Genomic DNA, 23954 nt, shown 5'->3' with positions numbered 1-23954 from the left:
GTTTTTCCCTGGTGGGGCTCTTGGTGCAGCCCCATGGTCCGCTGAGGCGGGCAGGCAGGGTGCAGACCACCGACGGGGCGTCTGACAGGCTAAAGTTATTAGGTCCATCTCAAGCCTTGGGGTAGAAGGCGATGGCGGAGGGAAAATTGCAGCTCCTAATGGGTCGCGGCAGGAAAATGCAAAGACTGCTCCTTGCGGGGGATCCGCAAAAAAAGGGAAAGAAATAACCCCAGGGGTGGCAATAGCATTGCAGGAGGAGGTGGATTGGGCAGGGACGGGGTGGGGGCAGGGGCAGAGGCGAGGCTCTGGGCTTTGGGAGGCAAGCAGCTAAGAGGTGGCACCTCCCGAACAGATTCAAGGGTTAAGGGGAGGGGGCTCCCAGTGATGCTAGGGGCAGGCTCTGTGGTGGATTTGGCAGCCACGGCATCAGGTGATGGACTACCTTCTATAGAGTGCCCGCCTAGGAAGGCGGTTAGGGGGAGGGAGCATGGGGAAAAGGGGACTGGGGTGAGGTTGCCTAGATCAAGGCCAGCCGGCAGTAGGTCATCCTCTCCCTGGGTGACCGGGGTCAAACCTTGGGCCTCGATCTTCTCATACATGGAGGAGAGGTCGTCTTCTGCCACCCCGGGGGTCTCCCCTCTGGCACCCACTACAATGGTCGCTTTGGCGTTCGGGTGATATTCAGGCAGAAGGGGTTTCCTCAGGGGTCTCGGAGGGGAGATCCTACCTTCCAGTGCTATTTTGTCTTCCCCTCCCGACACCAGCAGAGGGATCTCACTCGTGGGCACAGCGGAAGGCTCAGTGTCAGTCCCTCCCTTCCTGGTCTTCCGGGGGCCTCCGCATCGGATGGGTGCAGCGGAGCTCGAGCCTTCCGCTTGCCTCGCTTTCCCTGGACTAGGGTCCAGCCCTCCATAGCATTGTCTGGGGGCTGGTTAGCAGGGGTCGTGTCGGGGGGCAGAGGCGATGGTTCAGAGGCTCAGGGGGGTAACAGCGAGGCAACATGGGGGGCCCCGCTGATCGGTAGAGGTAGCACCGGGCCTCTCCTGTGGAACAGTAGACCTGATAGCAGGCTCCCTGGTAGGGGACTAGGAAGGACCCCTCGAGCGCCTCTCCGTCGCGCCGCCAGCGGTGGTAGAAGCTGCACTTGCCGGCGGAATGAAAGGTCTTGACGGAGGGTGGGATCCTTGCAGCCCAACGGGAAAGGGCTGATGACAGAAACGGGTTTCCCCAGGGTGGAGAGAGCGGATAACAGGGCGGCATTGGGTAAAAAAGGAGGGACGGAGGTCAGGACTAGGCGGATGCCCAGGTCCTCTAGCGGTTCCAGGGGAACGAACACCCCGCCCCCCACCGCCAGGCCCTTCTCCACTGCCTCCTGGGCGGCAGCCTCCGATGCTAAGAAAAAGACGACCTTCCTGTACATTTTGGAGGCCGCCACAATAGCCGTGGGTCCTACCACCCTCGCCAACGCCTGCACATGTGTCTCCACGTGGGGCGAGGCGAGTACCAGGAGGCAACGGATGCCATGCTTCCTGGTCATGGTGGGGAAGGGGCCCCAGCTACTATTGATGGTAGCGGAGGTGGTGGGTGGGCGAGATGACGAGGTGGCAGGCGGCGGGGGGGGGCCTGCTACCGCCCGGGCATACGCCCTGGGGGCTGGGGGAGGGACGCTCACAGAGCTGGTGGAGGGAACAGCGGGGAGAGACGCCATGGTCGATGACGAGGCCACAGCGGTGGGAGTAGCCCCTGCCATGGAGGGCCTGGTGGTTGTAGCGGGGCCCTTTCCCTTCTTCACACCATGGCCTTTCCGGCCAACTTGGGGGGCTCTCCTAGAATCTGGGGGGCGGTGGGTGTAGCAGCGTCAGTAATCGCCCCGGTGCCTCCTGCTGCCGATGCCCCTGCAGGGGCAGTGGCAGGTGTTTTGGCAGCAGTGGTGGGGGGGAGGCTTGGGGGTTGGGCAGGGGGGTAGGTGGGGGAGGGGCAGCTGAGGTTGTTAGAGGGGCCTCACCCCTCTCATTCCCCGCCATCGTGAGCACGGAGAGATGGGGAGACACCAGGAGGAGGAGGGGGAAGCAGATTAACCACTTCTCCCTGTTGGGCTGCAGGCGGGGGAGGCCAAATGGGTCAGACTGGACAGGGGAGGAAACAGGAGTTGGGGTTAGGTAGTAGGGGCAAACTGTGGGGTGGGCAGTCTGGGGGGCGTGGGGGGGGAACGTGGACCCACGCGCGTTTGCCCAAGGAGTCTCGTTTGGTCGGCTGTTGTGTCTGGTCCGGATGGCAGAATTCAGAGCAAGCAGCTGAATCCAGAGGCAGATGGCAAGTTGCCAGCAGGGACGGACGGCGGGGGGGCCGTAACGGTTGTAGTAGTGTTGGGAGGGGCACCAATGGATCGGGGCGCAGCTCCGTGCCACACCTCTTGTGCCCCTACAAACGCAGTTAAGACACAGTCAAACTCCTCCCACACGAGAGTACAGTTCAAAAATTACTCAGTCTTACGGCCCCCTCCACGATGATTTGTAGCTTCCCTGGGCGGTTTTTTCTGTCGGCTATCTTCTCTTCTGGCTTTGTAGCTTTAAACAGCAAGGCTTCCAGCAGGCCAGGAATGTCGGAGAGATAAGAAGATTCCTCTCAGCTCGGTACGGGTCTATGAACATACAGCAAAACGGTTGGGTCTGGGGGCTTCCACTCCCCTCCTTCGGGGAGTGGGTTGACAGTCCTCCCCCCTCCTCCGGGGGTTTCAGCTGGAGCAGTAGCAGCATCTGAGGGCAGGCGTGGTGGGCTGGCAGCAAGCTGGCACCCGACCAGCACTCAAACGGCAGCAAAGAAAAACAGCAAAAAAAAAAAAAAAACCCGAAGAAAAAGCGTCTGGCCCGGTCGGGGGGGCGAACTGAAGCAGGGTCAAAAAGTAAGAAAAGCCCAGGCCAGGGGGCTTTAGGAGAGAATAGAAAGCAGATAGCTGAGCAGCAAGTGAAGGAGGTCCCTTTTCCCTGGGTAAGGGAACAGGGAAGGTTTTTTTTGAAACAGAAAGGAAATTTATTTGTAACAGTTACAAAGAATACAAAGGGATAAAAAAAAAACTTAGCAACAAAACAACGCAATCAAAAGGTATAACACAACAGCTTTCAGGAGGGAGAGGTGTCCAGGTTAGCCCAGGCCCAGAGCGGGGGGGCTTCCTCGACACTCGTGGTCTTCCACCCTCCTGAGTTACCTGGTGGCCTAGAGCGGGGGGGCTTCCTCGACACTCGTGGTCTTCCACCCTCTCGAGTTACCTAGTGCCGCGCCCAGGGTCACCGACCCTCCCTCTCCTGAGAGTGCCCGACAAGATGGGCACGGCTGCAGGGTGGGTGGTTGGGAGGGAGGGGGGTACACCCATGTATTATAGGACCCCTCCTAGAAGACAGTAATGATGGTATTCACAGCAACTAACGGCTGTGACTGGCGGCTCTCGCTCTTTCCCTCAATCAGAGGGTCAGACGGAGGGAACCGGACGGGGTCACCGAGCAGAGAACCCCGGACAGCGCCCACCGCTCCTCGAAGGTGTCAAGGGAGTCGGTGGACGCTGCCCAGAGGAACTCCGCCCGGATACGTGAATGTACTGAGAGTCGGAAAACGGCCTCACAATCGCAGGACGCCTCATGAGCCAACCTCCGCTCTCTGGTCTTATAAATGGCTGTTTTAGCCAAGGCTAGGAGGAGGCTAACCAGGAGATCCCGCGACTTGGTGGGGCCATGGATGGGGAGTGTATAGATAAAGAGGTGGGGAGAAAAATGAAGCCAAAAGCGCAAAAGAATATTTGTGAGGAGCCGAAAAAGAGGCTGCAATCTGGCACACTCTAAATAGACGTGCGCCAGGGTTTCCCTCACGTTGCAAAAAGGGCAAGTCTCCGGAAGGGAGGTAAAACGTGTCAAAAACACGCCCGTGCTCACAGCCCCGTGAAGGAGCCGCCAACTGATGTCCACGACGGGCCTCGGGACCAAGGTGGAGTACAGGCTGGCCCACCGAGGTTGCTCACCCTCCAAAGGTGGTAAGAGATCTCGCCACTTTGTATCGGGGCGGGACACCAGGGTGCGGGCATGAAGGGTATGGAGCGTGAGTGTATATAGATATTTCCGTGATGCAACTTGAAAACCGACCGGTTGCAGTTCATGCAGCCGGCTCGCAGTGAAAGGATGAGGGGTGTGTTGGGATCGACAGAGTAGGGGCCCGATGGAAAGGTCCGGCGGGCCTGGGGTAAGGGATGGGCGGGGCGCGCCCTCGCACAAGGCTCGGCTAACATAAGCCCGAGCGGCGGGGGTCAGAGCGGCCTCCACCTCCTGAAGCACGCGCCGGGGGGTGCGAAGGCTGGAGAGCCCCATGCGTCGAGCGAGCGTCAGGGGATCCAGCCAGTCCCCCCGGTCGTAGTCCAGGAGGTCCCCGACCCTCGTAACTCCCGCCAGGACCAACCTCTGGCGCACCGTGCGGGACTCCGCCGCCTGCACACAAAGTTGGGGGTTGTGTAGCAGGGGCTCCGTGAGGAGATCTGCCCCCACGATGGCCGCCACGGACCTGGTCGTTGAAAACAGTTTCCAGGCCCGGAGGAGGTCCTGGTAGAAATCCGGCAGCCCGGAGAGGTCTCGCGGAAAACCTCTCGGACAAAGATAAAAGAGCTGTCGGTCATAGCGGAGCCCATGGAAGCGGCGTAAAAAGGCATGCGCCAATATGCTCCACGGCGAACTACCTGCACTATAAAGGAGCCTCTGCAGGGCCTGGAGGCGGAAAACGCGGACCTGAGTGTACAGACACTTCAGGCCCTGCCCTCCTTCCTTCAGGGGCAAGTGGAGAACCCCGACAGGGGCCCAGTGCAATCCTGACCAAAAGAACTCCAGAATCAATCTCCGGAGGTGGGACAGGAAACCCGGGGCCGGGGCTAGGGTGTTGAGCCGGTACCAGAGCGTGGACAGGACTAGTTGGTTAAGCACCAGTGCTCTCCCCCGAAGGGAGAGACATCGGAGTAGCCTCGTCCATTTCCTGATCCGCTCAATCACGCCGCCTTCCAAATTTTGCCAGTTCTCCGGCGGAGAAGGGTGCGTGGCAGAAAGGTAAACGCCGAGATAGAGCAGAGGGCCGGCACTCCACCGGATGGTCTGAAGCGCGGGTGGGAGGGGGCTTACCTGCCGCCAGCCCCCCACCGCCAAGCCAGAGCTCTTGACCCAGTTGACTCGGGCGGAGGAGGCTGCCGAAAAGATGGCTTGGCATGCCTCCACTCGCGCCAAGTCGCCCGGGTCCTGGACCACGAGGAGGACGTCATCGGCGTACGCCGACAGGACCAGCCGCAGCTCCGGCTCCCGCAGCACCAACCCCGTCAACCTCCTGCGGAGGAGACAGAGGAAAGGCTCGATCGCCAGAGCATACAGCTGGCCTGAGAGGGGACACCCCTGCCGCACCCCTCGCCCGAAGCTGACCGGTTCGGTCAGGGTCCAGTTGAGCCTAACCAGACACTCCGCGGAGGCGTACAGCACCCGGAGAAAACTCACAAACTGAGGTCCGAATCCAAACGCTCGCAGGGTGCTCAGGAGGTACCCATGATCTACCCTATCGAACGCCTTCTCCTGATCGAGAGACAGGAGGGCGAACGACAGACCGTCTCTCCGCCCGAGTTCCAAAAGGTCTCGGACTAAAAAGAGGTTGTCAAAAATGCTGCGACCCGGGACAGTATAGGTCTGGTCTGGGTGAATCACGTCCGCCATCACGGACCCTAGCCGCAGCGAGATTGCTTTCGCTACGATTTTATAATCCGTGCTAAGGAGTGAGAGGGGACGCCAGTTTCGTAAGTCGCGGAGGTCCCCCTTCTTCGGCAGCAAGGCGAGCACCGCTCGTCTGCACGAGAGAGGGAGGACCCCGCCCTGCAAGGACTCAGCCCAGACAGTGACTAGGTCTGGGCCAAGGATGTCCCAGAACGCGCAGTAAAACTCCACGGTCAGCCCGTCCATGCCCGGAGATTTATTGGTGGGCATGCGACGGAGGGCTTCCGAGAACTCGGCCAGGGTGAGAGGCAGCTCTAGCCGGTCTCGGTCGCCCACGCTGACCGTGGGGAGTTCCTCCCAGAGCACCCCGCAAGCGCCAGGATCGGTCGGATCCGGGGAGAAAAGGTTTGCGTAGAAGTCACGGGCCCTCCCACACATCTCCTCCGGATCCGTGAGGGGGGTGCCGTCTTCCGCTAGAAGGCAGGTGACGTGTTTTTTGGCCCCCCTCGTTTTCTCCAGGGCGTAGAAGAAGCGGGAGCCGCGATCCATCTCCTGAAGGAGGCGGATGCGGGACCGGACAAAGGCACCTCGGGCCCGGTGGTCCTCGAGGGCTCGAAGTTCCTCCCGCTTCTCCCGGCACGCTCTGCAGAGGGACGGGTCCCCGGGGCTGGCGGCCAGGCGCCTCTCCAGCTCTAAGACCTCCCGTTCCAACTGCTCTATCGCCGCATTTCTCCGTCGGCTGGTGCCCCGAGTGTAGTTGCGGCAGAAGAGCTTGGCGCGCACCTTCCCTAAATCCCACCATCGCCGCACCGAGGGAAAGGCACGCCACTGCTCCCGCCAGGCCAGCCAAAACTCCCGGAAGGACATCACAAAGCTCTCGTCCTCCAACAGGCTGTTATTAAAGTGCCAGTAAGCCGGCCCCGGTCCCTCTGCACGGAGGGAGACCGTGACGGCAACCAAATGATGGTCGGAAAAAGGGGCCGGCCGAATGGTGGAGGAGTGGGCCTGTGAAAGATGGAGACGGGACAGATAAATACAGTCTAACCGAGAGCGGTGCGACCGACGGGCCTCCACCCGAACGAAGGTAAACGTGGAAGTATCATCTGGGTGATGGTCACGCCAGACGTCCACTAGGGAGTGATAGTCGACTATGTCTCGAAGAATGGTCGCGGCGGCCGGGCTCGGCTCGGCCCCCGAGCGGTCCCATTCCTCGAGGGTGGTGTTAAAGTCCCCTCCCAGGATCAGGCACTCGTGTGAATCCAGGGTGTCGAGAAATTCGGACACCTGCTGGTAAAATTGCGGCCGCTGTGAGCTCACTTGCGGGGCATAGATATTAACAAAATTGACCACGAGCCCCTCCAAACGAACTCGGAGGTGCAACAAGTGGCCCGGCACGGCCTCAGTGACTCCGAGCACCTCGGGCCGCAGGGTGGGGGAGAACAGGGTCGCCACTCCAGCTTGCCAAGCCGTGCAGTGGCTAAAGTATACCCCGTCCCCCCATTCCAGCCGCCACCTATCCTCGGCGGTTGGGTCCGTGTGGGTCTCCTGCAGGAAAACCACAGAGTACCTCCCCTCCCGAAGGTAGGAGAGCACCTGGGACCTGCGGAGAGCCATCCTACAGCCCCTGGTGTTCAGGGTTACAATGATGAGAGGTGTCATGCGGAGGGCTGGGGGGGTGGGGAGTTCTCAGGGGTGGGGGTACTCATGGCCCCCGGCGGGTCGCGTAGCAACCCGTGTCCCATCCCGTGAGTAAGTAACTCTTTCCGGAAGCTGCGGGCCCGCTCGTAGGCCGCGGCACCGCCCTTCCCTTGCCCTCTACCCTCCCTCATAAGGGCTCTCGCGGCCCGAAGGAGTCGATCAAAGTCCCCCCATTGCTGGAGAGCCAGCTGTGCCCTATCGCGGGCACCACGGCATTGTTTCAAGAACTCCCGTAATGCATGCTGCAGCTCATGGGGGGGTAGGGTTACAACTCCCAGAGCAGTCCCTGGTGGGGCTTTTGATGCAGCTTCGTGGTCCGCTAAGGCGGGTAGGCAGGGTGCGGACCGCCGACGGGGTGTCTGACAGGCTGGGGTTATTAACTCCATCTCGTGCCTTGGGGCGGACGGGGATGGCAGGGGGAAAGGTGCAACTCCTGGGGAGTCGCAACTAGAAAACATAAAGACTGCTCCCTGGGGGGAATCTGCAAAAGGCGGAAAAGAAATAACCCCAGGGGCGGCGGTAGCCTTGCAGGAGGAGGGAGACTGAACCGGAATAGGGGTGGGGGCAGGGGCAGAGGTAAGGCCCTGGGCTTCAGGAGGCGCACAGCGAAAAGAAGGCGCCTCCCGAGCAGGGTCGGGGGTGAAGGGGCAAGGGAGGGGGCTCCGAGGAATGCTAGGTACTGGCTCCGGGGTGGTCGTGGCAGCCATGGCCCCAGGCGGTAAACCACTTTCCGTGGGGTGCTCACCCGGAAAGGCAGTCAGGGGGAAAGGGCATGGGGAGAGGGGGCCTGGGGTGAGATTGCCCAAATCGAGGCCGGCCGGCAGTAAATCATCCCCTCCCTGGGTGACCGGGGTCAAATCCAGGGCTTCAATCTCTGCGTACACAGAGGAGAGGCCAACTCCCACCACCCCAGGGGCCTCTCCGCTAGGGCCCGCCTCGGCGGTCACGTCGGGGTTCGTTGGGAGTTCAGGTGGTATCTGGTTAGAAGGGGCTTCCCCCGGGGCTTCGGAGGGGAGGGTCCCCCGCGGAGGGGGGATTCCACCCTCCAATGCTGGTCTATCTTCACCTCCCGACACCAGCGAATGGATCTCACTCGTGGCCGAGGCGGGAGGCTCAGGGTCGGTACCTCCCTTCCTGGTCTTCCGGGGGGCTTCCGCGTCAGATGAATGCAGCGGAGCTCGAGCCCTCCGCTTGCCTCGCTTCCCCTGGACTACAGTCCAGCCCTCCATGGCGTCGTCCGGGGGTTGAGTAGCAGGGGACGGAGCGGGGCGCGGAGGCAGAGGTTCAGGGGTTTGGGGGGGTAGCGGTAAGGCAGCATTAGGGGCGGGGGGTTCTCCTTGGGGCGAGCCCTCTCCTGCACCCGGTAAAAGCTTTGCCACACCCCCCTCCATAGGCTCTGCCGAGGTGGTTACGGCAAGAGTGGGACTCCCGTGGTCGCCTGGGCGTTGTTGGAGGGGTGCCTCTTGGGCCCGGACGGGGGCAGCGGTGGATCGGGTGGGAGGGGGGGTGGTGTCGGGTGCCGGGTGGCCAGGGGTGTCGGCAACAACAGGGCCGATATCCCGCCGGGTCTCGGGGGTCTCAGGTGCCCCTCTCCCCCGGGCCAAAGGGCAGTCCCTGCGGACATGCCCTGCCGAGCGGCAGAGGTAGCACCGGGCCTCTCCGGTGGAATAAAAGACCCTATAGCGGGCTCCCTGGTAGGGAACTAGGAAGGACCCCTCGAGCGCCTCTCCGTCACGCACCCCCGCCGGCAGTAAAATCTGCACTTGCCGGCGGAACGATAGGACGTGACGGAGGGCGGGGTCCTTGCAGCCTAACGGGAGAGGGCTAATAACAGAAACAAGCTTCCCCAGGGCAGAAAGAGCAGGTAACAGGGCAACATTAGGTAAAAAGGGAGGAACGGAGGTGAGGACGAAGCGAACGCCCAGATCTTCTAGCGGTTCTAGGGGGAGAAACACCCCCCCCACCACTAGGCCCTTCTCCACCGCCTCCTGGGCGGCAGTCTCCGAGGCCAGAAAGAGAACGACCTTCCCATACATCTTGGAGGCCGCCACAATGGCCATGGGTCCTACCACTTTCGCCAACGCCTGCACGTATGCCTCCACGTGGGGCGAGGCGGGTACTAGGAGGCAACGGACACCGTGCTTCCTGGTCAGGGCGGGAAGAGGGCCCCGACTACTAGTAATGGCAGCGGAGGCAGTGGGAGGGCGAGATGAGGAGGCGGCAGGTGAGGGGGGGCCTGTCGCCACCCGGGCATACGTCCTGGGGGCCGGGGGAGGGATGGTCGCAGAGCTGGTGGAGGGAACAGCTGGGAGGGGTGCCGCGATCGATGACGAGGCCACTGTGGTGGGGGCGGCCTCTGCCACGGAGGGTCCAGCGGCATTAGCAGGGCCCTTCCCTTTTGGCCCGCTTCGATTTTTCCGTCTAACTGGGGGGGGGTTCCTAGGATCTAGTGGGGCAGGAACCAGAGCAGCAGTAGTAATCGCCCCGGTGCCTCCCACTGCCGATGCCCCAGCGGGGGCGGTGGCAGGGGTTCTAACAATGGAGGCGGTGGGGAAATCTTGAGGGGTGGGCAGGAGGGTAGATGGGGAAGGGGCAACCAATTTCGGTGGAGGGGCCTTGCGTCCCTCCTTCTCTGCCATTGTAAGCAGGGAGAGACAGGGAAACACTGGGGGGGGGGGGCAAAAATCGGGGTCCGGTAGTAGGGGTAGGCTATGGGGTAAACAATCCGGGGGGGGGGGGGGAGGACAACCCACCACAAGTGTCCAAAGAGTCTCGCTTGGTTGGTTGTTATGCCTGATCCAAAAGGCAAAGTCCAAAGCAAACAGCTGGATCCGAAGGCAGATGGCAGATTGCCAGCAGGGACGAAGCAGCGGGGGCCGTGATAGTTGTAATAGTGGTGGGGGGGGTTGGGGGCACCGATGGATCTGGGGGTAGCTCCCTGCTACACCCCTGTGCCGCCGCAGGCGCAGCTGAAATGCAGTCAACTCCCCCCCCCGAGGGTAGAAATTCAAAAGAAATCCCTCAGTCTTACGGCCTCTCTCCACGATGATTCATAGCTGCCCGGGAGTTCTCCGGCCTCTGGCGTCTGCTACAGCTGTTGGCTCTGTCCCAAGGTTCTCGGAAAAAGTCCAGGCAAAAAGCAAAACAGCTGGGTCTGGGGGGGTCCACTCCCCTCTCCGGACAGCAGGTTGGCAGTCCTCCCCCCCTCCTCCGGGGGTTTCAAGTAAGCAAGGAGCAAAATCCAAAAGCAGGCATCGGGGGGGGGGGGGGTGCTGGCGACCGGCCAGCACACTGACGCAGCTCAAAAAAACAAAAAAAAACGAAACCAAAAAAACAAAGCGTCCGGCCCAAACGCGGGGGGGGAAACTAAGCAAAAGGAAAAGTGTGAAAAATCCGGGCCGGGGGGCTTTAGGAAAGAAAGGAAAGCAAATAGCTCAGGAGCGAATGAAGAACGATTCCGGCTCCTTAACAGGGAAGGGTCCAGAACAATCAGGAACCTTCTGGAGACAATTAAGACTGATGGGCTGATTAGAACACCTGCAGCTAATCAAGAAGCTGCTAGAATCAATTAAGGCAGGCTAATCAGGGCACCTGGGTTTAAAAAGGAGCTCACTTCAGTTTGTGGTGCGTGTGTGAGGAGCTGGGAGCAAGAGGCACTAGCAGCTGAGAGTGACAATGCAGACTGTTGGAGGACTGAGGTGTACAAGCATCATCAGACACCAGGAGGAAGGTCCTATGGTGAGAATAAAGAAGGTGTTGGGAGGAGGCCATGGGGAAGTAGCCCAGGGAGTTGTAGCTGTCGCACAGCTGTTCCAGGAGACACTCTAGACAGCTGCATTCCACAGGGCCCTGGGCTGGAACCCAGAGTAGAGGGCGGGCCCAGGTTCCCCCCAAATCCTCCCAACTCCTGGTCAGACACAGGAGTTGTTGAACTGGACTGTGGGTTCAGAAAAACGGCCAAGCTGAGGGCTGCCGTGAAGCTCCAAGGCGAGAAAATCTGCCAATAAGTGCAAGACCCACCAAGGTAGAGGAGGAACTTTGTCACAATGTCTAGGCACATATATGGCTCATCACTGTACTACGTGTACCCCAATCAACACAGTGGGCCTGATATTTTTACTCAGCCCACCTTTATAGCCCACCTCTGTGTTAAATGGTCTCAGAGAGGGAGGAGGAGTAAAAAGACCCCTTTACATTGTCAACGTGGTTTAAAGTGGTGATAGTGCAAAGCGAATCAGGGCCAGTATCATCACTGAACCATCAAAACCTTCATATTATTAAACTAATGGAGAGAGTTTCAAAAAGTACACAAGTGATTTAAGGGAACCTGTGCTCCTAAATCTCTCCTTGGTTAACAATGTTATCTTGAAACTGTTATCTTGTTTTGCTTCTTCAACCAATCCCTTTCCTATGATTTATTTTCCTCACTTGCAAGCTCTTCAGGGCAAGAATCACATCCTGCTATTTTTTCTGCAACTCTTATTTGTAGCTAACTACACGTTATAGTTGTCAAGGTAAATACTTAATATATACAACTAGTCGATACTATCCCCAAGGTAGGGACCAAGCTTTTCCATTTGTTCTGTAACGTGCCTTGCAAACTTTTGGGAACTGTTAAAATTATTTCTTATTGAAAAGTTATTGCTTTTAGTATGCTCTGTAACTGCCAAGCAACCAGAAGGACATTACCTCTACCCCAGACAGGCTATTAGACATTTAATTATAGCAACCACCTCCAAATATGATGCAAAACTGTTTACATTAATTAGCCTGTTCAGAGAATCTGAGCAATTTGGGCCTCAACTTGACATAAATAGTCTAATAAAGATTCAGTACATTTGAGAATCATTTACAAAATCAGAATTCTAGGCAGAGATATAAAAGTTGTAGGCAACTATATAGGCTTCATAAACCTGAGCTTAGCTGACTTCCATCTTAATCTGTATATATATTGACACACACTGCCAGGTTGCTTAATTGAAAAATAAAACATCCGTGTTACTAAAACAAGTAGACTGTAAGTAGCTACTGAATGTGCAGAAAGCAACTGAATTACCCATGTACAAAAGATGGCTAGGGGATGTAAAAACACATCAATATTTAGTTCTTAGCAGAAAAACTATAAAGCAACATCAAACCTGCTAAATTGCACATACACATAAGGTAGACTTCATAAACTGGTATCAAAGTAAGTTCTTCCAGAGAAGAGGATGAAAACAAACTCCTTCTTTGAAATAATGATTTGAAAAAAACAACAGAGAAGAGCTCATCAGTTTGGTTATGGGTAAATGTTTATCTGACCTATTCAGTGTGAATTATTATCTAAGAAAGCAGCAATATAAAGTGTGTGAAAAAGGAGGATAGGATAATTACTTTGGGTTTCAAAAAACAAATTTTCAAGACTGTCTCAAGAAACAGCCATTATATAGCCATGTTTTAAAGCTTTCCTTTTATCTCCAGACAACGATAACTGTGGCTATTTTAAATGCAGTAGTGCCCTTCTTCCATACAATATGGGCCTGATGCGTTGACTTCAATGGGATTTAATTCAGGCCCTAGATACTAGATTCAGGCATCCGATGAAGTGAGCTGTAGCTCACGAAAGCTTATGCTCAAATAAATTGGTTAGTCTCTAAGGTGCCACAAGTCCTCCTTTTCTTCTTTTTGCGAATACAGACTAACACGGCTGTTACTCTGAAGCCCTAGATACTGTGAAACATTTCTCACTTTTTGGAAAGGCAAAAGTTTCCTTAGCTGAATTCTCTATGTTTGACATCTTCCATACTTCATCCAAGTGCTGAGATATAGTCCCAGCCAACAGATGAATATTAAAAGGTATATTGATGACATCATTGTGACACTCTGTACCTGAAAGTAGCACCCTGGAACCCCCATATTCACCTCTGTGATATTATTATATGTTTTGTACAAAGTATACCTTATGAGGTATTATTTTAAAAAACTTGATCTGCTGAACATTAATATCCTTGTATCATTGTATGGGAAGTTATGAAGTATTGTTATATGTGTTACTTAAATATGTTGTGAGTTTGGGAACACCCACAATCAGCCTTTCAGTTACAACAAAGGAGTAGCCATCAATAGCCAGATGGCGTTAATGGCTCATCAGCGCACAATCTGCTATCTCAGAGACTTCTCGGAGAAGGCACATACACCATGGGGGAAGACTAACTCACGTCACAGCCAAGATCTTTCCAGCAAGCTAGAAGAAAGTATAAAAAAGAGATGTTTCAGAGTAACAGCCGTGTTAGTCTGTATTCGCAAAAGGAAAAGGAGTACTTGTGGCACCTTAGAGACTAACCAATTTATTAAAAAAGAGAGACATTGACACCATCACTTGGCCTCTCTCCCCCCATCTCAACACCTGGAAGCACGTCTGGAAGACAAAGGCTTTGAACTAGGAAAGTTTGATTTCAGACTGGAAGGCAGTCCCAGTTCATGTACTGAGGACTTATGACCTGCTTGTACCATCTGCCAGGGTGAGAAACGCTGCTTGAGTCAACTTTCGCTTACACTAAATGCTTAAGATTTAGAGTGTGTGTTTTTATTTTTATTTCTTAAGGTAACTATCTCTGACCTTTATGCCTACCACTTATAATCACATACAATCTATCTTTCTATAGTTAACAGAATGGCATAGAGCATACACTTGCAAAGTTTGAGGATGATACCAAGCTGGGAAGGGTTGCAAGTGCTTTGGAGGAGAAGATTAAAATTCAGACTGATCTGGACAAACTGGAGAAATGGTCTAAAGTAAACAGGATGAAATACAATAAGGACAAATGCAAAGTACTCCACTGAGGAAGGAACAATGAGTTGTACACATACAAAATGGAAAAAGACAGCCTAGGAAGGAGTACTGCGGAAAGGGATCTGGGGCTCACAGTGGATCACAAGCTGAATATGAGAACAGTGTAACACTGTTGCAAAAAAAGCAAACACCATTCTGGGATGTATTAGCAGGAGTGTTGTAAGCAAGACACAAGAAGTAATTCCTCTGCTCTACTCCGTGCTGATTAGGCCTCAACTGGAGTATTGTGTCCAGTTCTGGGTGCCACATTTCAGGAAAGAGGTGGACAAATTGGAGCAAGTCCAGAGAAGAGCAACAAAAATGATTAAAGGTCTAGAAAACATGACTTATGAAGGAAAACTGAAAAAATTGAGTTTGTTTAGTCTGGAAAATAGAAGACTAAGAGGGGACACGATAACAGTTTTCAAGTACATAAAAGGTTGTTATAAGGAGGAGGGAGAAAAAATGTTCTCCTTAACGTCTGAGGTTAGGACAAGAAGCAATGGGCTTAAATTGCAGCAAGGATGATGTGCCATGCTGTGGCTCAAAATGATACCCTGGAACCCCCATATTCACATGTCATATAATTATGATATGTTTTGAACAAAGTATGCCTCGTTGAGGTATCAATTTAAAAGTCTTGACTTGTTAAGCATTAATATCCTGTTGGATTGTATGTGCTACCATTGTATGGGCAGTTATGAAGTTTTGCTGTGTGTGTGTTACAGAAATATGTTTTAAGGTTGGGAACACCCACAACCAGCCTGTCAGGTACAACAATGGAGCAGCCAGACGCTGCTGATGGCCCATGAAAGGGAGTCCACACTCACGACAACTGTCCTAGGAACTGTATACAATGGGAACTTCTCAGAGGTAGCACACGTAGATTGGAGACTGCTTGACCCACGTCATAGCAAAGGCTCTTTCTAGTAAGCTGGAAGAAGCTATAAAAGAGGGGAAGTGACATCATCACTTGGCCTTACTTCCCCCACAACTCAAAACCTGGAAGCACATCTGGAGGACAAATATTGGGAATGGGGGAAGTGGTCCCAGGCTGGAAAGAAGAATCCCAGCCTGTGTTATAAGGAACTATACCATCTACCAGGTGAGACACTGCTTGATTCAAATCCTGTCTAATTTATAGAACTCAGTTTGCAATTTTACTTTTATTTTGTATGTAATCAGCTTACATCTATACGCTTATTACTTATAATCATTTAAAATCTATCTTTCTGTGGTTAATAAATCTGTTGTATATTTTATCTAAAAACAGTGCATTTTGGTTAAAGTGCTTGGAAAATCTGCTCAGGAACAAAAACTGGCACATATCCTCTCCACATTGAGGGAGGGGCAGACTGGGTCATAAACTTATACTGGTCAGGCATCTGACCAGGGCAAGACAGTACAGCCCTGGGGTCCTAGGCTGCAAAGCTGGGGGAATCGGCTGGAGCCTCTCTACTGCTAGTTCATGAGTGAACTGAGAGAAACATTCATGAAGCTCAGCTGGGTGTGTCCCTGACTGTGCATGTCTGTGTAAGTACAGTAACTGACAGAGGTTTGTGGCTTAGCAACAGCATCACTATGTGAAAGGAAGCCCAGGTTGGAGGGACAGAGGGCCCAGCAGTACTCCAGTTCCAGGTTGCACCCCGGGAAGACCCGTCATAGGCAGTTTAGGTTGGACATTAGGAAAATCTTCCTGTCAGGGGAGTTAAGTACTGGAATACATTGTCTAGGGAGGCTGTGGAATCTCCATCATTGGAGATTTTTAATAGCAGGTTAGACAAACACCTGTCAGGGATGGTTTAGATAACTCAGTCATGCCATGAGTGCAGGGGACTGAGCTAGGTCCCTTCCAGTTCTATAATTCTATGATTCTGTGAAAGTTGACTGGCTGGTGAGGGGATACATTCGTTTTTTGTAAGAATCTTTCATTAGGGTGTTTTCAACATGAGCTTAGTCTTTGATTTTAGTCTTATAGTAAATTACCAAGTATTAAATACCATGTCTGTTTACTCTTAAGACAAAAAATGTATGTAAGAGGATGTTAAACCTTATCAAAGAATTACTGTTTGCCTTTACCATACATATCAGTTCCCAACTTTTATATCATTTTACTTTGTCTTAACTAGGTGTCATAACTTCTCACTATTCTCTAGTTTTCAATTACAATGACAACTAAGTAGCCTTTAGTCAGTGCCGCCAAAAGCTATGCTTTATCCGATCAAGATGAGGTACCCAATACAGTGACCTCATTCCTTCATTTATATTTTATTTAACTTGATTTCTAATTATTTTTAAAGATGGAAAGCAAAATCTATGCATGCACTTAAACCATTTATGAGAATTGTTTCTGTATAAATATAGAATGTGTGGTTGGCACCTTGCTCAGCTGAGCTTTCTGGATAGGAAACAACCATGTTCAAATAAGGAGCTTAAATACTGCGATAATGGACACAAATACTCTGCTAATGAAGACGGGGTAAAGTAGCTGAACAGAACTTAATTGAAAGGCAAGAAATATAGGCTTTAGAAAGAGTTCAGAACTACACCCTCTAACTTCTGGGGACAACCACCTTACATGCACTACGGACCTGGAATACAAAGAAACAGATAAGTCTCTTTTCTACAATCTAAAATATAGGCAAAACACACTTCTTTGTGTACAGAGCCTATTAAATTGATGTTCCCCGTAATTCTCACCTTTCTCTATCCTGTTCCAGGGCTTTTTGTTCAGCTTCTAGACTAGCCTGCAGACCTGCCTGTTCACTGCAGCTGCTGTTCAGAATTGCAAGTTTTTGTTTTTGCTCTTCAATTTCAACATCTATTGTGGAACGACGCTGCAAAGCAGAGTGTCTCCTTTCCAACTTAGCTACTGCTTGCTCCAGTGCCTCTCTCTGCTGTTTTTCCCTTGATTCAAGAATTTCTTTTTCTTTTTTCCGAACTTTTTCCTCCTGACGAGCTACGTTAGCTGTAAATTCAAATGTTTCTTGGAGCTGCTGCAGCTGGTTAGTGCTGACTCTATATTGCACAAGCTGTTCTTCTTTTTCTTCCATTTCTTTCTCAACTTGATAAAGAGTATTGTCTAACCCTAGCAGACCTCTATCAAGGACTTCAGAAGCTCTCTGTTTTTCTTCCAACAAAGCTGGCAAGTGATTATGCATCAGGTATTGAAGCTGGCGCTCTTTATACTGTAGCCTGTATTCTGCTGGCTTTATTTTGTCAAATTCTTCAACCATCAGTGCAGCATCCACAACGTTTTCATCATCTTTCTTGAGGAAGTTTAGCCGTTCTTTGTGTGAATATTTTAAACGGTCCAGAGCTTCATGTTCATCTGCTACTTCCTTTTCTAGATGATCCCTTTGTTGAAATAAGTCTTTCTCCAAAATAGTTAACTGTTCTAATTGCTTTCTTTTAAAATCCATGAAATTATGCTGTGCTTTTTCTAATTCTTCATTGTCTTCGTCACCTTCGGATTTAGCTTCCTTGACCCTCAAGAGAGATTCTCTAATATCTTCAAGTTCTCTTTTCTCTTCTTCAACCCTTTGCACATCCCCTCTTTTGAGTAGCTGTATCATGACCTGTTTCTCTCGAAGTTGTCCTTCTAGGTGAGCCACTTGCATCACCTGCTCCCTTTCTTGTTCTTCGAGCCTCTTTTTTTCAAATTCCAGCTTGATGTACTGTTCATCTTTTTCCTTTTTAAGTTTTTCTAGTTCTCTAAAAATCTGCATTTTCTCAACTTTTTCATTATTATTAAGTTCTTGCAAGCGTTGCAGTTCTTCTTTAACTCGAGCAAAAATTTCTTCCTGTTGTTTCGTTTTCTGAAGTTCTATCTCCTGCTGTTCCCGTAGTCTCTCTTCTTCAAATTTCTCTTTTTCAGCCAGCAAGTCTTTTAACCTGCTTTCAATGTGAACGCTTCGCCGTTTCAGGCTCTCTTCCTGTTTTCGTATTTCTAGTTGTACTATTTCTGTTTCCTTGCGCTGTGACTCCACCTCTTGCTGCATTCTTTCTAGTTCTGCCTTGTCAGATTTTTGTTTTTCTTCCATTTCTTCTATCAGCTTCCTAAAAAAAAATATGTACAATATATATATGAGATTAATATCTTCAAAATGTCCCTTCCATTTCCCTAATATGGTTAATATATTCCTAAAAGTTAACAGGGTTTGGAAGAGGATCTAAAAACACATACCAACTTGAATTGTTTTGTTTAAAGAGACAATTTTATTTCAGTCTTTTTTGATTTGCCTCATGTTAGAAGCATGCCTTCATAATTTAGCAGCTTATATTTAACTCAATTTCTGGAGAAAAACATAATTATCAGATCGAAATTACTTCAAACAAAGCTTTACCTGACAAGCAGATACACTACAGAATTGACACATACTGAACTATCATTAAATTATCTTTAAAATTGTAGGTATATGAAATTACATGAAGTCAATTCATGTTAGTAGTAGAAGCACTACATGTTTAAACCACAATAACTCTATCCAATGCAATAATACTCATTAAATACATACTGCATGACTGCACTGCACAATAAGATTCAGGCATGAACACAATGATTAGATTAAAAATTCACATCCTCCAATCTTGTTTGAGTCAACTGTTTTAATCCATCAAATTTCACTCTTTTAGGGAACTTCCTCTTGTAATTGGCACATTTGGTTGGAAGTGTGGGAATAGCTGCTGTCTCCTAGAGACAAATTGTCTTCTCTTCCTTATACAGGATATAATTCTCCTCTCACAGTCTCTTTTGGGGGGGGGGGGGTGTCAAGATTAATTGTGAGGGAGTGTAGAAAACGCCAAGCTACACATCTGCATAGTGCAGTAGTCTGAAGATTAGTAGAATGACATTGTACAGCCAATCATTTAGCCTTGAGTAAGTAAAATATTCAAACTCAGACAAAATAAGAGAACAAAAGAAAATACATATAGAAAACCAACAAAATCTGAACTCAAATAATACATATGCCTTCATATATACTCAACGACAGTGAGTATAGTGAGGCAGGATAGTCCAGTGGTTAGGGCTTGGGCTTCAACTCCCTGGACTTCCTGTGTGACCTTGGGCAAGTCACTTTGCTTCTCTGTCTTAGTTTCCCATCTGTAAAATGGGGACAATAGTATTTACCTACTCCACAGGGATGTTCTGAGGATAAATTCACTAAAGATTGTGAGGCACTCAGACACTGAAATTATGCGGGACATAAATACCTCATATGGGTAGTAGATAAAAGTTACCTTTTACTTTCTAATTTTTCTAGTTCCTCTCGTTGTTGTCTCTCAAATTCTAGTCTAATTAAAAAAATAGGGAAAAATGAGTGTCATTTCTTGAAAATTACAGAACAGAAATAAAGCGTGGTACATTTTATATCATGGTATCTGTTTTAAAAGTTTACATTGATATTGTGGCCTGGCAAGTTTTACAATAACTTAATACGCTCTAAGAATTGAAAACATTTCATTAAATATGGCCACCAATTAGATTCTGTGCTGCTGGGCACTTGTATGGAAGCTGAAAAGTAAATGAATTTCTGGGAAGAAACTATTTAAATAGTAAAGTTAAACAAGACAGATAAATGATTAACACAGCCTCTGCAAGTTAACTATATGCAGACATGGCAATCAATATATAGAAATTGAGTTTCTCTACCTTAGACAGATTGGTCCTTTTACAGGGAACAGACTGCCACAGGAGGTAGAGAGAAACAAAGTGATCAATTAAGAAAGGAACTGACAGAAAAAAAAGTCAAGAGAAAAGCATTAAAGAATATTTTAAAGCCAACAACCTATCTACAAACTTAGCTTTTTAAAAAAAGCAAACGCTCAGACCATTAGCTTTGCTCTCTAAGAGGTTACATTAGTTAGGTTCACATTCTTCAAGCAACAGTCAATCACACTGTAACTCTAACTAAACAGCTATTCACATAAATTGAAGAGTTATTTTTCCTAAGCATGCTTTTCATATGCCAATGATTGTTATTCAATTTTCATGTTCCTTTGACTTATTAACTGGGCACAAATTTGAGAAGACTAAAGGTATTTGAATTTCAAAAGGACCTAAATGGAGCCTGAAAGCTATTTTTTCTCCGAATAAGCAAATAATCATTGTAATTCAGTTGTTCTAATATACCTAATAAAAAGAAAAGCAGGCCGACATAAAATGAAACATGGTATAAAACCCCATTTCAGGGCATCAAAATATTTGGATTCACAGGGTTTTCGGTAACTGAGGGTGTTGTTGGTATTTTGAATACTGCTGGGAATATTATGTAACATTAGAAGAGTCAGGTGCCTGAAACTCTTGAACAGAAGTCTTCCCCCCCCCCCGCACTATTTAAATCTAATTAAAACAAAATATTTGTTAAGAGACTCATGCCCAGGGGCATCACCTACATTTTTATAAGAAATATTTTCATATTAAGGACTCAGTTGAACAGTATTAATATAAATACATAACACATGCTTTTATTTAATATTATTTTCTGCAAATAGTACAACTGTCCACCACAGAAAGGGAAAAAGAGGTATTGTATGGGGCAGGTGCAATTGGAAGATAAAATATATAGCAAGCATCTACCATTTTTTATTTAAATAAAAAGCTAAAAAAACTGGATTTCTTGTACTCTAGGCACCTATATCAATCAGTTTAAATACAGTAGAAATCAACAACAAACTGCACAACACTCCATACACATAACTTTATGACTGTGAAACGAATTAAAACAAATCCCACTTTCTGTAGGTATCACCCCATAGGCTATGATTTAGTCACAGAGGTCGTGGAAGTTACAGAATCCGTGATTTCCAGCGACCTCCGTGACTTCAGCCTGCGGTGGTCAGGAGCTCCAGGGTCCCCCCCCCCACCTCAAGTGGGGGCAGAGAGCTGCAGGGTATCCCCGGTACCTCTGGTGGGGCCCCCGGAGCGCCAAGCTGCTGTGGGGGGTGGGGAACCCCCAGCTCCCAGGTGGCGGGAGAACCCACAAGCCCCCAGCTGCTGCGGGCAGTGGAAGAACCCTGGCCGCCAGCAGGGGTACACCTGAGCCCCCAGCAGAGGACCCTCGAGCCTCCGGTCACTGCAGGCAGTGGGGGAATCCCTGAACCTTCAGCCACCTCAGGCAGCGGGGGAATCCCCCAAGCCACCGACCACTACGGGCCACCCTGCAACTCCTGGCCAACATAGGAGGCAGGAGCACCCCACAGCTCCTGGCCCCGATGGGCAGCGGGGGACCCCTGGTGGTGCAGGTGGCAGGGGTACCCTGTAGCCCCCAGCTGCTGCAGGTGGATCCTAGCCCCTGCGCAGCTGGCCTGCTTCAGGCAGCGTGGGGACCCACAGATCCCCATTTTGTCAGGTATATTTTTAGTAAAAGTCATGGACAAATCACGGCTTCCGTGAATTTTTCTCTTTTGCCCGTGACCTGTCTGTGACTTTTACTAAAAATATCCATGACAAAATCTTAGCCTTAATCATCCCTCACTCTCAAAAGCTCCATTAAAGAGGATAAGCATGTCCTAAACATCAACAGGTTTGAGTTACTGTAGACCAAGATGAGGAACACATTCCAAAGGAACAGAACCCTCACAAAGATTATCTCGCCAATAAGCCACTTGTGTTCACGTTAAGGGGATGTCTACTAGTGGGCCTCTGTTGATCTCAACTTCAGTAATATGGTACAGGAAGAGAAGAGGTCTCTCCAGAAGATAGACCTAAAGCTACTTAGCACTTTATAGATCAATGACAACACCCAGAGCTCCATCCAGAAACACACAAGATGACAGAGCAGATCACGAAACACTGGATGGATATGGTCCTGATGGGACACTTCACTTAGGCATGTTGCCATATTCTGCTCTAGCTTTAGCTCAGAAATGGGGTTAAATACAATGCTTTAGTCTAGTGTCGGGGTAATAAAAAGCATGAATTACAACAGTGTAGTCTGTCACAGAAAGAAAGGATACAACCTCTTCAAAAAATGAAAAAGTGAAAAGTTGCCTTGGGTACCAATAAAAGATGACCATCCAACAAGAACTAGGAATATAACCAGACTATCAGATTCCGGACACAGATAATACAGTTGGGAAGCGTGCCAGACACGGACAGACATAAATTTGCCATATTTCTCATTGCCTTCCTCCATATCACCTCTGTTTACCAGGACTGTGCCTCAGACAGTTAACTTTTATCCACTCTCACACCTCAACCAGACTTTGGAAAAGGAACTCAACTGCACTGTCAGGGTCATACTACATACAGCTATTATACTGCATACTAAAAACAACAACGCAACCATATGATTCCTTATTGGTGGACTCGTATACATATTATTCAAAGGAGAGGACAAAAGTGAACTTTGGGGAGCTTCATACAAGAGCAGCCTATCAGTAGAAGAGCAGTTCCTCTTTGGAACAAGCCCACTTAAAGCAGTACTATCAACTCTTACCAAGATCAAAAGCACGTCAAAATAACCTCGTTGTCAATAATATCAAAAACAGCTAAGAGACCTAATACCAGCATGAATACTTGGAGCCAGGTGTAAACTGGTATACTGGTGATTTCAGTGGAGCTAGGCTGATTTAAACCAGTTGAATATCTGGTATTGATTTTCATGTATCACTAAGTAGTTGTTAATACCCAGACAAGGGTCAGAGAATTCTGAGACATCTACCTACTGTGACTTATCTTGCAACAAACTTATCAGTAATCTTTACCACAAGGAGTTGTGATGGTTTCTTGAGCACAGGTCATACCAAATACTCTTAAATGCATCAGATTGCCAGCTTCTCTCAAAAGGAAATGTTGATAATTTCCATCAATAAAAGGGTAAGCATTTCCCTTATGGCCTTCAGCAACTAGTAAAGACATGGATTAATGTTCTCTCAATACTTTCAGTACACGTCAAGAGTGCCACTGATTAAAACTCAAGCAGAGATGAGGTAACATTTGCCTCCTCGTGACAAAGATACACCAACTTTGGCCTGAATCAGAATGCAATTTCACCATAAAACAACAATTTCCTTTCAACAGAAAGTACTCAAATCAGCACTCAGGTGGACACACCCAGAATTCACCAAGCTGTCTACAACACAAAACAAAACTGATTGAGAATTTTGTCTCTAGGAAGGATTTTGCAAAGAACCTCTACTTGCCTTCCCACAACTACTGCATAAGAGTTTTTAAATTCTTTGAGAGTTGATCAGTTTCCCTCCGAGACTTCTATCATTGTTCTAGCTCTCACCATCTCCTTCCTCTTTCAGTTGTTGCAGGCCATGTGTGAACCTGATGACTCTGAAGGGAAAGCCAGGGAGGGCAGTGTATATAGGCCACCTCATCAATGGTTAAGGATAAAAGAATACTATAGAATTGCAAACCATCAACTCAGTGATCCATCAGAGGAAAAGCTTTCTCCCTCAGAACCCTTCAAAAATGCTCTGGCTCTATTAATTTCCCAAGAGAGACCAACGAAAAGGTCAGCTGAAGTTTATATGATTTATAGCTGTTTGTTTCCACATCCTCTATTATTTGTTAGTAGCATTTGGAGTGTATTAGGTGAAACTAAACTACTAAAATTAGCTTGAAATGCATAGAATGTATATTAAAAGAAATTTCACCACTACCATCTCATGTCACTGTCAATTTTACAAGCATAAGCACAGTAACTTGCTTTTCTTTTTCCAATTTTCTTCTTCAGTGAAAAAATCCTTATATTTCCTTAACATACATTAGG

General features: G+C 49.7%; 1 protein-coding gene across 3 annotated transcripts in view; it reads right to left on the bottom strand.

The window, feature by feature from the left end:
• Positions 1 to 23954, bottom strand: part of KIF16B (kinesin family member 16B) — a 243612-nt gene that overhangs the window by 81028 nt on the left and 138630 nt on the right. For 2 of the 3 annotated variants that reach the window (XM_084622343.1, XM_084622342.1), the window contains exons 18-20: positions 19883 to 19915; positions 19471 to 19524; positions 16930 to 18288 (exon numbers count right to left, since the gene is read on the bottom strand). In XM_084622343.1, the coding sequence (XP_084478469.1) occupies positions 16930 to 18288; positions 19471 to 19524; positions 19883 to 19915 (1446 nt within the window). The remainder of the gene's footprint in view (positions 1 to 16929; positions 18289 to 19470; positions 19525 to 19882; positions 19916 to 23954) is intronic. The other variant, XM_084622344.1, reaches the window with a different exon arrangement.

This window comes from Lepidochelys olivacea, assembly GCF_965140295.1.
Source record: "Lepidochelys olivacea isolate rLepOli2 genome assembly, chromosome: 3".
Lineage (NCBI taxonomy): Eukaryota > Metazoa > Chordata > Testudines > Cheloniidae > Lepidochelys > Lepidochelys olivacea.
The sequence above is the reverse complement of the archived record's forward strand: the minus strand, read 5'-3'. Positions and strand labels throughout refer to the sequence as shown.